This window comes from Artibeus jamaicensis, unplaced genomic scaffold (assembly GCF_021234435.1).
Source record: "Artibeus jamaicensis isolate MK-2021 breed Jamaican fruit bat unplaced genomic scaffold, CSHL_Jam_final scaffold_537, whole genome shotgun sequence".
Taxonomy (NCBI): Eukaryota; Metazoa; Chordata; class Mammalia; order Chiroptera; family Phyllostomidae; genus Artibeus; species Artibeus jamaicensis.
In genome coordinates, this window is record NW_026522047.1 from 30,929,109 (window position 1) to 30,944,437 (window position 15,329).

General features: G+C 35.2%; 1 protein-coding gene across 4 annotated transcripts in view; it reads right to left on the minus strand.

Annotated features, from left to right (window-relative positions):
• Positions 1-1,124: 1,124 nt before the first annotated feature.
• The window catches only part of LOC119054885 (probable ATP-dependent RNA helicase DDX60), an 80,899-nt gene continuing 66,694 nt past the window's right edge, over positions 1,125-15,329 (minus strand). For 3 of the 4 annotated variants that reach the window (XM_037152923.2, XM_037152921.2, XM_053658652.1), the window contains 4 exons: positions 12,270-12,412; positions 10,683-10,834; positions 3,647-3,709; positions 1,125-3,547 (listed from right to left, as the gene is read on the minus strand). In XM_037152923.2, coding sequence (XP_037008818.2) covers positions 3,445-3,547; positions 3,647-3,709; positions 10,683-10,834; positions 12,270-12,412 — 461 coding nt within the window. In that variant the 3' untranslated portion in view covers positions 1,125-3,444. Of the gene's footprint in view, positions 3,548-3,646; positions 3,710-10,682; positions 10,835-12,269; positions 12,413-13,672; positions 13,747-15,329 lie in introns of those variants that run through there. The other variant, XM_053658653.1, reaches the window with a different exon arrangement.

Consider the following 15,329-nt stretch of genomic DNA (forward strand, 5'->3'; position numbering starts at 1 on the left):
GAAGATAAAAAAGATGAACAGTGAAAGGACAGCAAACTCACAGTTATTAAGAAACACACCTAAAACAAAAGCAAATTAAGGGGGACAGCTAGATCAGAAGTGAACCATAGAAATGAAGATCACATGGAGGGTTAGCAACAGGGGAGTGGGAGGAGGAGAAGGTACAGAAAATAAGTAGCATAGATGGTGGGGAGAAAATAGATAGGGGAGGGTAAGAATAGTAGGGGAAATATAGAATCTAAAGAACTTGCGACACGTGTTCATGAACTAAAGGGGGGACGGTGGGGGAGGGGTGTGCAGGGTGGAGGGGAATGAAGGGGGGAAATAGAACAAATGTAATGGCATAATAAATAAAATAAAAAATATATTTAAAGGAAAAAAAGCAGAGATGTGGATAGATGAACCCACAACAAAGGGCTCCCAACATAAGCAAGGGGAAACACAAAAACCAAGATCACAGGAAGCAGTGATTAGTGAAGTTGCATGAAGAAAGTGGGAACATATTTACAAAGTTGGAAGAATCGCTCTACCTGATGTCAAATTATACTACAAGGCCATAGGCATTAAGACAGCCTCCTACTGGCATAAAAGCATATAGAACGATGGAACAGAATAGAAAGCCCAGAAATAAACTCATGCCTTGATAGTCAATTAATACTCAACAAAGAATGCAAGAACGCACAACAGGGTAGAAGATAGCCTATTTAATAAATGGTGTTGAGAAAATTGGACAATTATGTGCAGAAAAGTGAAATTAGACCAACCACCTTCTTACGCCATACACAGAATAAATTCAAAATGTGTTAAAGATTTCAATTTAAGACTCAAAACCATAAAAGTCCTACAAAAAATATAGGTAGTAAAATTCTGGACATTTCTGTTAGCACTATTTTTTTCTGATATGTCTTCTTGGACAAGAGAAAAAGGAAAAATAAACAGATGGCACCATATCAAACTAGAAATTTATTGCACAGCAAAGGAAACCATCATCAAAAAGAAAAAGAACTCACTAAATGGGAGAACATATTCACCAATGATACATTTAATAAAGATTAGTATCCAAAATTTATAAAGAATGTACAAAACTCAACATCACAAAAACAAACAATCCAATTAAAAAACAGGCAAAGGACCTGAATAGACACTCTCAAAGAGGATATACAGGAAGCCAATGGACATATGAAAAGATGCTCTGTGTCACTAATCGCCACAGAAATGCAAATTAAAACCACAATGACCCCTAGCTGGTTGGAGTTTTTTCTGTAAACTAAAGGGCCATGGGTTCAATTCCCAGTCAAGGCAGATGCCTGGTTTCAGGTTCAGTTCAGAAAGGCAACCGAATGATGTTTCTCTCACATATCTATGTTTCCCTCCCTCTCTCTCTCCCCCTTTTTCCCTCTGTCTAAAATCAATAAGCACATCCTTGGGTGAGGATTTTTAAAAAAACACAATGAGCTATCACCTCATGCCTGTCAGAATAGCTATCATCAACAAATCAACAAACAACCAGTATTGGGGGGATGAGGAAAAAAGGGAACCCTCATGCACTCTTGGTTGGAATGCAGATTGGTGGAGCCACTGTGGAAAGCAGTATAGAGTTTCCTCAAAAACTTAAAAATAGAATTGCCTTATGACCTAGCAATTCCACTTCTGGGAATATATCTGAAATGACCTGCAACACTGATTTGAAAGAATACACGCACCCCTATGTTCACTGCAGCATTATTTACAATAGCCAAAGTTTGGAAGCAGCCCAAGTGCCCATCAGCAGATTAGTGAATTAAAACACTGTGGGACATTTACATAATCAATACTACCTGGCCATTTTTTATTAAAAAAGGAAATGTCACCTTTTGCAATAGTATGAATGGACATGGAGATTATTATGCTAAGTAAAAATAAGCCAGTCAGAGAAAAACAAATGCCATATGATTTAACTTATATGTAGAATCTAATGAACAAAATAAACAAAAAAAAACAAAATAGAAACTGACTCGTAGATACAAAAAATAGACTGACAGCTGTTAGCGGGGAGGGGCTTGGAGAGCTGGGTGATAAAATAGAAGAGATTATGGAGAACAAATAAATAAATAAAATCTACAGACTCAGACAACAGTATGGTGATTACCAGAGGGGAAGGAGGGTGGGGGAAAGTAGAAGAGGGTGACAGAAGGACATTTGGTCAACACACAAAACAATATACAGATGATGCATTGTACACCTGTATACCCACAATGCTTCAGAGGGGCCCCTGCCTTCCTGTATTGGATTTGGTTCCTATCTTTAAAAAAATTGTCACATTTCAAGCTGAACAGAGTAATTGTTAGAGACATTTAGCATAGCTACTTTACATGCTAAAATTCTTGGAAAAATATTGTTAGAATTCTTGATGAGATTTTTAATATTTAAATTAAAAATTTCTCACTTGGACATATCTTTAAAAATTTTTTTTCAGAGATTGGTGAAGGGAAGGAGAAAGAGACAGAGAAAAATAGCAATGGGAGAGAAAAACATCAATCAGCTGATCCGTTGCCTCTCCTATATGCCCAACTGGGCACCAAACCCATAATCTAAACACAGGCCCTGACCAGGAATTTGACTGGTGATCATTTGCTTTGTAGGACAATGCCCAACAAACTGAGCCACACTGGTCAGGGAAGGCTAGGACATCTCTTGATAAGTCGGTCAATACATTGTGAAATCTATACTTTAGCTAGGTTATCCATTTTATTTCATTGGTACTGAATGAATATCAAATCAAACACAAATCCAAACTTAACGAGAGACTTTATTTGAAAAAACTATTGTAATAAGTAAAAAGGCCTATTGCAATAGGTAAAGGCCAATGAAATAAGAAAAGCATTCTGCCTCTGAGTCTTCAGAGGTCAGAGTCTGCTGCTGACCTTCAGTAGTCTCTAAGGTCAGCCAGAAAAGAATTTTAATTTCTAGGGATAAGGAAACCAGGCTAGAAAGAATCAGGTATGAGGGAATGGCATGATGTGTGGTGTGACTGGACAAGTAATCTGGGAATGTCTTTTGGTTGACCTTCCTTGGCACAGTCGATCTGAGACAGTTATCAGAGAACTTGATCTGAGAATGCCTCCAGGCCATTTTCAGGAGAGACGGAAGGGCAGATTAAGGTTCAGGGCCTGTGGGGAGGGGAGAAGCCTTCCCAAAGGGCAGACTAAAGTCAAGTAAGCAGGTATGTTTGTCAGCAGGAGAAGACAATTTAGCTAAACATTTAATGAGTCAAAGAATGGGGATTTGGGTGGTTATGTTGAAGATTGTCACAGGTAAACAAGGGGGTCATTTGAAAGTCTAAGCTAAATCATTTTAGAAAGGGTGGTTCTTGCAGTAAACCATTTCCTGAAACACAGAAGAGCAAGAAAATTTCTTGACTGTCTCTGTTTTTCAGGAGCACAGTACTTGGGTAAAGTTTAACATTCAGTCTTTTTTCCCCAAGATTTGAATGAATGCTTTACTCAGTTGTTTAAATGCTAACACAACATTGTCATCTTCATCGTCACATAATTCACTCAGTGAAATCCTGTAAGAGATTAAGTGTTTTAATTATTATCATCGAAATTTATACTTTATGATGTTTAGCTGGTTATAAGATCTTTAAATGCAAAATTGCTTACTATACCTAATGGCTCGAACAGTAAGTGCAAAATCCTTGAGTAAATGATAAGCATCTCCCATATTTAACCTACAGAAGAAAAGACAAAGTAACATTTAAAACAAATTTGTTTCTGGTGTGTTATCAGTCTACAGTAATGAAGTAAATTACCACCTAACTGCTGACTTCTCCCAAACAAAATAGAAACAGATATGGAGAGAGTGCAGAGAAGTGTGTGTGTCCTTTGCAGTTCTTCACTATGCTTATTTTAGTCCCAAATTGACTAAACTAGTAAAGAGGCTAATCATTTATCAAAAAAATTATGACTTGTAGTTCTTTTATGTAGTAGTACATTATTATTATCAAATTTAAGTAAGTCACAGCAAAAACAGTGCTGAAAATCAGAGAGATGCAAGTACATACAAAAGTCCTGGGATGTCACTGAAAATGTAGTATAGGCAGCTCCAAGGACAAATCCTTCCACAGAAACATCAAAAATATGTATAGAAGCAAAAACTGTCAGAATCAACTTTGTCAGAACTTTGGAAAATAGTCAAACGTTTGATTCAAATAGTGAAAAAGTTTAGAAAAGATAGAAAAGCTTTGTGACATCTTACTTGCCCTGTCCCCAACCTCCAGACAGTTCAGGGATAATCTTGAAGACAACATCCTATGATACCTGCATGGTGCTGGAAGGAGGGAGGGAGGGGCCCCAGGAGAAGGTCGGTGCCCAAAATGGCAAAAGCAAGTGTCCTTCTTCATCAGTAATTACTTTAAGTGTAAATAAATTGAATTATTTATATTTAGATTATATAAATCTAAAATATAGACATCATGTAACCATATACTGTCAGTGAGAAACTTACTTTGCAACCCAAAACACAAAGATATGGAAAGTGAAAGGATGAAAAAGGTATTTTATAAAAATAATAAACAAAAGAGAGCTGGGATGGCTTCTCCTAATATCAGGGAAATAGACTTCAGGTCAAACACTGTTACATGAGACAAGAAATACATTATATATTGATGAAAGGATCAATTGATCTAGAACACAAAAACAATTATAAACGTATAGATCCCAAACAACAGAGCCCCTAAATATATGCAACAAACATTGACAGGATTAAAGGGAGAAACTGACTGGATTAAAATAACAGTAGAATACTTTAATACCCCGCTTGCAATAATGGATAGAATATCTAGAGAGAAGAGCAATAAGGAAATAAATGACTTAACACAAGAAGCCAACTAGACCTAACAGACATAGTTAGATGACTACATTCAACAACATACATTCTTGTCATGTGCATATATCAAGCATTTGCCAGAAGTGCCCATAGTTTAGACAAAATGATTTTCAGTATATTTAAAAATGTTGAAGTTAGACAAAGTGTCTTTTCATACCACAGTGAAATGATGTCACAAACCATTAAAAGAGGGAAGACTGAAAAATTAACAAATATATGGAAATTAAACAGCACACAAACCATGGATCAAAGAGGAAATCACCGGAAAATTAGAAAGCAAATGAAACAAATGACAGTAAAAGCACAAGACACCAAAACTTAGGGAATACAAAGAAAACAGTGCTCAGAAAATTTATGTGTTAATACCCATGCTGAAAAATATAAAGGACCTCAAATCGACAACCTAATTTTACACCTTAAGGAACCAGGAAAAGAAAAGTGATCTAAAACCTAAGTTACCAGAGGAAAGGAAATGAAAAAGATCATTGTGGTAATAAATGCAACAGAGAATACAAAAATAATAAAGAGGATCAATGAAACAAATATAGATTCTCAGAAAGTATCAACAAAATCGATAAGCCTTTAGCTAGCCCAACAAAGAAGAAAAAGAAAGATTCAAATAAATAAAAGCAGGAATGAACATGGCAACATTACTACCTATGCTATAGGAAAAACTAAATTATATGAGAGTACTATGAACAACTGACTCTGCACCAAAAATTAGATAATCTATGTTAAATGGACACATTTCTAGGAATATACAAATTACCAAAACTTTTAAAATATGTAGAAAAATCTAATAAAACTTGGCTTTGCTGGTGAATTCTACCATTTAAAAAAGAATTAACACCAACCTTCTAACTCATTTTATGAGCCTATATGACCTTGATACCAAAACCAAACAACATTATAAGAAAGCTACAGACCAATATCCCTTATGAATACAGATGCAAAGATTCTCAACAAAATACCAGCGAACTGAAAGCAGCAGCATACTTAAAAGATTATACATCATGACTTTGTGAAATTTATCCCAGGAAGGCAAAAAACTCAACATAAGAAAAATCAACTAATGTCCATACTACCCAAAGCAATCTACAGATTCAATGCAATCCCTATTAAAATACCAATGACATACTTCACAGATTTAGAATAAGTATTTCAAAAATTTATATGGAACCAAAAATGGCCTAAGAGCCTCAACAATCTTTAGAAAGAAGAACAAAGTAGGAGGGATCACAGTTCCTGATATCAAACTATATTACAAGGACACTATAAGCAAAACAGTCTGTCTGATACCGGCATAAGAACAGAGACATAGATCAAGGGAACAGAATAGGAACCCAGAAATAAACCCATGTCTCTATGGTCAATTAATATTAGACAAAAGAGGGCAGAAACATAAAATAAATTAAAAATAGCCTCTTCAATAAATGGTGTTGGGATATCTGGACAAGTACATACAAAAAAAAAAAGTGAAACTAGACCACAAACTTACACTGTGCACCAGAACAAACTCAAAAATGGATAAAAGACTTAACCATAAGCTGTGCCACCACAAAAATCCTAGAGGATAATATAGGCAGTAAAATTCCACATATCCCACAGAACAATATTTTTGCAAATATATCCTCTAGGGCAAGGGAAATAAAGGAAAGAATAAACAAAGGAGACTGCATCAAATTAAAAAGCTTCTGCATGGCTAAATAAAATGTCACCAATATGAAAAGGGAATCAACCATAAGGGAAAACATATTTGCCAATAATACTCTGGATAACAGTTTGATCTCCAAAATATATAAATAACACATATGAATAAACAACAGAAAGACAAACAATCCAACTAAAAAACAGCAAAGGACCTAAACAGACACTTCTCCAAGGAGGACCTATAGAGGGCCCAGAGACATATGAAAGGATGCTCAACATCACTAGCTATCAGAGAGATGCAGATTAAAACCACAAGGAGATACCACCTCACACTGGTCAGAATGGCTATTATTAACAAATCAGTAAACAAGTGCTGTCAAAGATGTGGAGAAAAGGGGACCATAATGCACTGTAGGTGGGATTGAAGACTGGTGTAGCCACTATGGAAAACAGTATGGAATTTCCTCAGAAATCTTAAAATGAAACTGCCTTTTGACCCAGCAATTCCACTGCTGGGATTATACCCTAAAAACCCTGAAACACCAATTCAAAAGAACCTATGCACCCCAATGTTCACAGCAGTACAATTCACAATAACCAAGTGCTGGAAGCAACCTACGTGCCCATCAGTAAATGAATGGATAAAAAAACTGTGGTACATTTACACAATGGAATACTACAAAGCAGAAAGAAAGAATGAGCTTCTACCTTTTGTGACACCATGGATGGAACTGGAGAGTATTATGTTAAGTGAAATAAGCCAGGTGGTGAAGGACAAATACCGTATGATCTCACCTATAAGTGGAACCTAGTGAACAAAACAAATAAGCAAGCAAAATAGAACCAGAGGCATGGAGACAAGAAACAGACTGATAGCAACTAGAGGGGAAGAAGGGGAGAGTATTGGGAGAAAGAAGAGGAAGGATCTAATCAAAGAACAGGTATAAATAACCTATGGACATGGACAACAGAGTAGAGAGTGACTGTGGGAGCAGGGGTGGGTGTGGGTGGGGCAGGAGGCAGCAACAGGGGAAAATTGGGACCACTTTGATAGAACAACAATAAAAAAATAATAATACAATTTAATAAAAATAAAAAATTAATTAATATAAGCCCTGGCTGGCGTGGCTCAGTGGATTGAGCGCAGGTCTGCGAACCAAAGAATCACAGTTTGATTCCCAGTCAGGGCACATGCCTGGGTTGCAGGCTAGTTCCCAGCAGGAAACACATTAGAGGCAACCATACATTGATATTTCTATCCTTCTCTCCTTCCCTTTCCCTCTAAAAGATAAATAAATAAAATATTTTTAAAAAGAATAAAAAGTTAATTAATATAATATACCACATTAATACAATAAAGGAAACAAAGTCACATGATCACCTCAGTTATTGTAGAATAAGCACTTGAAAAAATCCTTTCATAATAAAAACACTCAGCAAAACCAAAAATACAAGGGAACTTCCTCAACAGTATAAAGAACATTTTTGGAAAATCTCACAGTTAACAATTTTAAAAGACTGAAGATTTTTTTGAAAATCAGAAACAAAACAAAGATGTCTGATTTTACCCTTACCATTCAGAATTTCACTGGAAGTACTAGCCACAGCAATTAGGTAAGAAGAAGAAAAATAATCAAAATTGGCAAAGTAAAACTCTCTTTATTCATAAATGATATGATCCCATACATAGCAAATCCTGAAGAATCTACAAAATAACTATTAGACCTAATAAACAAAGTTTGTGATGCTGTAGAATACAAGATCAATGCTAAAAATTCAGTTGTGTTTCTATAAATAAGCAAGTTACTCTGACAAAGATATTAAGGGAAAAAATCCAATTATAATAGCATCCCCCAAATTAAATACCTAGAAATTAATTTAACCAAAGAGGTTAAAGACTTACACACTGAAAACTATAACATTGCTGAGAGAAATTAAATACCTAAAAAATGAAGAGACATCTTATGTTTATGGATTGAAAGACTTATTATTGTTAATATGACAATATTATGTAAAGTGTACTAAAGACTCATTGCAACCCCTATCAAAATTTTCAGTCTTTTTTTTTAAAGATTTTACTTATTTCTTTTTAAGAAGAGGGGATGGGAAGGAGAAAGAGAAGGGAGAGAAACATCCATTTGTGGTTGCCTTTCACACACCCCTTACTGGGGACCTTGTCCACAACCCAGGCATTTGCCCTGACTGGGAAATGAACCAGTGCCTTTTTGGTTCACAGGCCAGCACTCAGTCCACTGAGCCACACCAACCAGGGCAAAATTTACACATCTTTCATTTTAGAAGTGGAAAAAACAATCTTCAAATACATGTGGAATTGTAAAACACCTTGAATAGCCAACACAATATTGAATACAAAGAACAAAATTTATAGACTCACACTTCTGTATACAAAAGCTATAGTAATCAAGACAGTTCAGTACTGGCATATGGATAGACCTGTAGTCTATCAGAATAGAACTAAGAGTTCAGAAACAAACCCACATATCTATGGCCAATTGACTTTTTGACCAGGTATGAAGACCATTCAGTAGGGAAAGAATTCAAAAAATGGTGCTGGGACAATTGTATATTTACTTGCAAATGAATAAAATTGGACCTTAATACATACTATATAAGAAAATGTATTTGCAAATGAATTAACCACCTAAATATAAGAGCCAAAACTATAACATTCATAGACAAAAACATAGGGATATATCTTCATGAGCTTGGATTTGTGAATGGATTCTTAGCTATGACACCAAAAGCATGAACAACAGAAAAAAAAATAGATTGCACTTTTGCATATTAAAGGGTGTTATCAAGGAAATAAAAAAATAAAGAAAAGTAGAAAATGTTTATAAATCATATATCTGATAAGGGTCTATTATCCAAAATATATGAACAACTACAACTCAAGAACAAAAAGAAAAACAACACAATTATAAATGAAAACAACACTTGAATAGACATTTCGACAAAGAACATATAGATCTTTTTATGATATGGGAAGATGTTCAATATCATCAGTGTATATGGAAATGCAAGTCAAAACCACAATGAGATATACAAATATCACTTCACACCCATTACAATGTCTATAATTTTTTTTAATCAAAATAGCTAATGTGGTGAGATTATGGAGAAAATGAAAAACTTGTATATTGCTAGTGGTAATATAAAATGGTTCAATAGCTATGGAAAATATTTCAATGGTTTTTCAAAAATTTTGATATAGAGTTATTATATGATCCAGCAATTGTACTTCCAAAAGTGTACCCGAAAGAATTAAAAACTAGTACTCAAATAAATACAGGTCCGTTCATGTTCATAGCAGTACCGTTCACAATAGCCAAAAGTGGAAGCAACCCAAATGCCCATCACCTACATAAACATAGTGTGTATATACATACAAAGAAATATTATTTAGCTATAAAAAGCAGTGAAATACTGACAATGCTACAACTTTAAAATGTTATAATGAAAGAAGTTAGACATAGAAGGTCACATATGACTTCGTTTATTTTAAATATTCAGATGAGGGAAGTCCAAGGAGACAGAGAGCAGACCGATTGTTGGCAGAGGATGGGGGAAGAGAGGAAAGGGAGCTACTGTTTAATGAGTACAGATTTTACCCTTAGGAAAAGGAAGAAGTTTAGCAGCTAGGTAGATGATTGTTGCATAACATTATGAATGTACCAAATGTCCAATTGTTCACTTTCATATGGTTAACTTTATGTTATGTGAACATCCCCTCAATAAATAAAAAATAGTAAATAGCATTTAAAAGTAGTTCCAAGTAAAATGCATCTTTATGACTCTTCTTAAATTTTTGCATCTTACAATCATCCTCATAAGTTATAATGTCACAGCACAAGAAACATGAATTATGCAAGTGCATATACCTCTACAAACAATGTTAAAATAGCCCTGGCTGGTGTAGCTCAGTGGATTGAGCGCGGGCCTGTGAAGCAAAGGGTGGCTAGTCCGATTCCCAGCCAGGGCACATGCCTGGGTTGCAGGCCAGGTCCCCAGTGTGGGACACATGAGAGGCAACCACACATTGATGTTTCTCTCCCTCTCTTTCTCCTTCCTGTCCCCTCTCTCTAAAAATAAATAAATATTTAACAACAACAACAAAAAGAATGTTAAAATAGAAAAATCCATACCAGTTATCCCAAGTGAGCGCCGACAGGGAACGGTTTTTGTAGAAATTCATTACATAACCATTCAGTGGAGACTTCCTTCCGTTTATATCATACTTAGTCATGTAAAAGAAAGGAACTTTTGTAACATCCACATAAATTGTTTGGAACATAGCCTGAGGAATGCAGAGGTTTCAGATCGTTAGCATTTCCTTTTGAGTGGTGCCTCAACCTATTACGAACTTTGATTATTGTGGTTCATGACATCTAGCTAACTAAAACAACAACCCAATATATTTTAATGAAGTATCATCAAATATTAACTCTATTAAGGTCCTCCAAACTTTAATATAAATGACCTAATAAAATCATCATTATCCAAAATATTAAAACTATTTTTGAACTCACAAAAATGATATATCTAATTTATTCAGAGTTTGAAGAGACATAGTCATTTTTATAATCTCAGAAATATACTCAATTTTAGAAATAAATTATTTCTCCTGAGAAGATATTTGTATAAGCTTCCAAACTTATATGGTTTCAGCTACACATAGTAGTAATAGTGCTTGTTCTTTTTTCCCCATACACATCTATTTTTTTTGGAGGGGATATAAGTGCCTGATTTTGGCCAATTACAGTCCCTGGAATTTATTCCCATCAGCATGGAGCTTCTATGGAGCTTCTGTGGAGAAGCTGTCAGGGGTCCAGGTAGGACCGGTAGTCTCACTACTGCCAGTCTCGTGGGGCAGGGAACAAAGTAGCTCTTGTGTCAGGAGGTGCTTGATATGTGCTTACTGAGTTTCCACTCCCCAGTTTTATGTGCAAGGATCACAGAGGTCAAACAAACAAAACGGTCCTCGAATGGTTTATAGCAGGGACTCTCCGATGTTCTTTTATTCCATTTTTTTAAACTTTTTATTACTTTTCAATTACAGTTTACACTCTATATTATTTTGTATTAGTGTCAGGTGTATAGCATAGTGGTTAGACAATCATACACTTTACAAAGTGCTCCCCCCAATATTTCTTATATCCACCTGGCACCATACAGAGTTATTATAATATTATTGACTACATTTCCTACGCTGTACTTTACAACCCCATGGCCATTTTGTAACTACCCATTTGTACTTCTCAATCCCTTCCCCTTTTTCATCCAGTCCCTCAACCTCCATTCCTTCTGGCAACCATCAGTCTGTTCTCTGTATCTATCAGTCTATTTCACGTTGATGTGTATATTGAGCTCAATTGTCTGAGACAGCTCCCAAGATTCCTCATTTCTAGCAGGTAAGACTAATGTTGTGGGTCTCTGGTTTCCACCTGGAGTGGCTATAGTGACTCACATGAGTACGACAACATAATTCCTACATGACGATTAACTGAGACAACATTCTTTTCATTATCTAATTCAGTGTCTATTTTTAAAACTACTTACGTAGTAAAAAAAGAGAAAGGATTGTTTTTCACTTCAGCAAAAAAAAGTATTCTGGAATGAGAATACAATGGCTTTGTTTTACTGGACACTGAGCTAGTATTATAATCACATAGAATTATTTCTCTTAAATGATAAATAGGATAAAAGAAAACGTCACAGTAAAATTTACATACATCCTTTACCACACTAATACGAAATAAATCTTGATCGGTTATGTTGGACAGGCAAGCAAATGGGGAAACAGCAGTTCTGTGCTCCGTTCCAGGCATTAAATGAGAGACCAGTTCAGAGTCCTCACATTCTTCACCTGAAAAGTCTAATAAGAAATCCAGTAGAAAATCAAATAAGAAAATGATTGAAAACTGTTCTCCTATTAAACACAAATGATTTAAAACAAATCATATTGGTTTATACCATTACTACTAAGCAAATTATTAAACTTTCTTTTGATGAAAATATTTAAGAGAAAAAAAATAAAAAACTGTAATGCCAGATGATCACTGAGAAAACTTTCTTCGTAAACTAAAAACATTCTGGCATCTGCTAGCGGTTCTATTATTTGAAGTTATCACTTGGTACAGTTGGGTAACTTCATGTCTATCCACTCAGAAATTTATCAGATACACACTACTGACAAAGTATAAAACACTCTTCATTGGACCCTAGTGGGTCTGAGGACTCCAGATCAAATACCAGCACCATCCACCTGTCCTTTAGAATGAATTTCACTATCATTTAATATCTCTCAAGATTCTATGGAGCTACAAAAACTGTACAATTTCTCATAACAGAGTTAAAATTGACATCATGCTCACTTTCTTACACTAACTCTATTATTCACATTCCAACAAAGGGAAAGAAATTCCTACTTCATTTATCAGGATGCAAAAATAATAAAAGAACATTTCTAGGTCTTGTAGAGATCAACCATGTCACCTCAGGCCTGACTGGTGAGTTTGAGAAAAGGAGCTGTTGTCATGTCCATCTCAAATGGTTCCCTATCTATCTACCAATCGATCGATCAATCGATCTATCATTTATTATCTTCTTTTCTGCCTTCCTTTCTCTATTTCGTCTTTCTCTGACTTCCTTCTGTGACAACACCACTCTTTCTTCTGTCTCATTGTTTCTCTTTAACTCACTGTCTCTCTTCTGTTGTTCTTTGCCTTTGTCATGTTTGTTCTTCTTCACCTTTCTTTGTTGTCTCTCTATTTTCTGTTTCACCCTCTTTATCTCTCTTTATTAATCTCTCTCTATAGGTCTGCTGCTCTTCTGCCTTTCTGTCCATGTGTTTGTTTCTTTCTATTTCCCTTTTTCTCTTTCAATCTCTGTCTCTGTCTCTCTCTCTTCCTGTGTGTCATTCTGCGTATCTATTCCTCAAGGTATCTCTGCCTTTCCTATACACACTTCTCTGCGTCTGCCTCTGTCAGTCATTCTGTCTGTTTTTTTTGTTTCTATTTATCTTCAATCTCTGCTTAAGGTCACCTGATGACTAAGAAGATACATTCTATTATTATTTATGTTATGCATGGTATCTTAGAGAGAATTACGAAAGAGAGGTATAAGAGAGAATTACATTGTTGCTTCATTTCGGAGCCAGGAAAGTGCAGCTTCCTTCTCTCAAGGCTATGCTTTGTGAAACACCTTTGACTGAAAATGGAAACCATGTGTCTGATTCAGCTTTATTCATATTACTCCCTTGTCAATTTTTCAGTTGATCCCAAGTATAGGAGACAAATACAAAGGTTTAATGTCTGACCTTTAAGTGCCCAAAATTAAATTTATGACTATGATTAATTAATAAGTAACCCTGCATTTTTAACAGTTACAATTATCTGACATTATTTGTTTTAATTAGAGGTGGTGGTTGTACATTTTACTGTACCAAATGCTACTGAATTGTATACAGTACTTAGAAATTATAGAATTATATATTATATAAATTTCACCTCAACTTTTTTCAAAAACTTAGAAAAAATTATGCCTGCATTTGTCACTATTAATTTGCATGTCATTTCTTAGAAATTATATTAATTTCCTAATATTGATGTAGCAAATTACCACAAAATTCATGATTTAACACAACCCATATTTATTATTTTACAGTTCTATAAATTAGAAGTCTGAAATGAATATCACTAAGCTAAAACCAAGGTATAATGAGAGCTTGTTTGATCTCTGGAGGCTCTAGTGGAGAATCTATTTCCTTGCTTTTTCCAGCTTCTGGAGGCTGCTACACAGTCCTTGGCTTGTGGCCCTTGCATCTTGAGAGCCAGTGATGATTGGTAAAATCTTGCCAACAGCGCATCTTCCTAACTCTGATTTTTCTGCTTCTCTCTTTTACTGAAAAACACTCTTATGATTACATCCAGGCACACAAATATACTGGTAATCCAGTATAATCTCCCCATTTTAAGGTAGCTGATTAGAAAATTTAATTCAATCTGCAATCTTAGCTCTCCTTTTACTACATAACATATTTTCAGGTTCTCAGGATTAGGATCTAGACATGTTGAGGAGAGACCATCATTCTGCCTAACACAGTAAACATCTCAGAGAAAAGGCAGAAAAGTAAAATAATTGTATTCACACCATCAAGTCCCAAGTGTAGGAAACTGCCTGGGAGCACTTACATTCTTTTCCATGAAGTTGAGGCATAACTGATTTCCTCATCCCATGGCTGAGAAAACTGACCATTTTGTCTTTGTCCTTCGTAAGTCTTCTACATTCCAATACAACACTTTACCCAGAAGTGTGAATAACCCAAATCAGCACTTACTGCTCAATTCTTTTTCTCTTTTCTTCTTTTGGAAAACAGAATTCTGCCACCTTCCTTCCACCTCTCAATCCTTCTGTCTTCCTATTTTGGAGCACTGAGTGTATTCTCTACTTCCAGCCCCTTTGCTTCATCTGGCACACGTTACCGATTTTAAAAAAATATTTTATATTCTTTTTCATGTATTCTGTCTTTCCCTCAAAGACATGTGCAAAGACTTAATTTCTTTAATGGCCCCCATAGTATTCAAGGAAGTAGAACACACTGATGACCACTAATAAATAAGCCAATATTCTTTTTCTTATATTTTCATAGTTATTCAGACTTGAAAGGTTAACTAGTTAAGAGCACCAATAACTACTGAAGAATAGCATCAATAGGAAAGGAAATATTTTATAAAAAATTTAGACCATTTGATGGTCTGTTAGCTTATAATAACACCAGAAAAATATAGAAA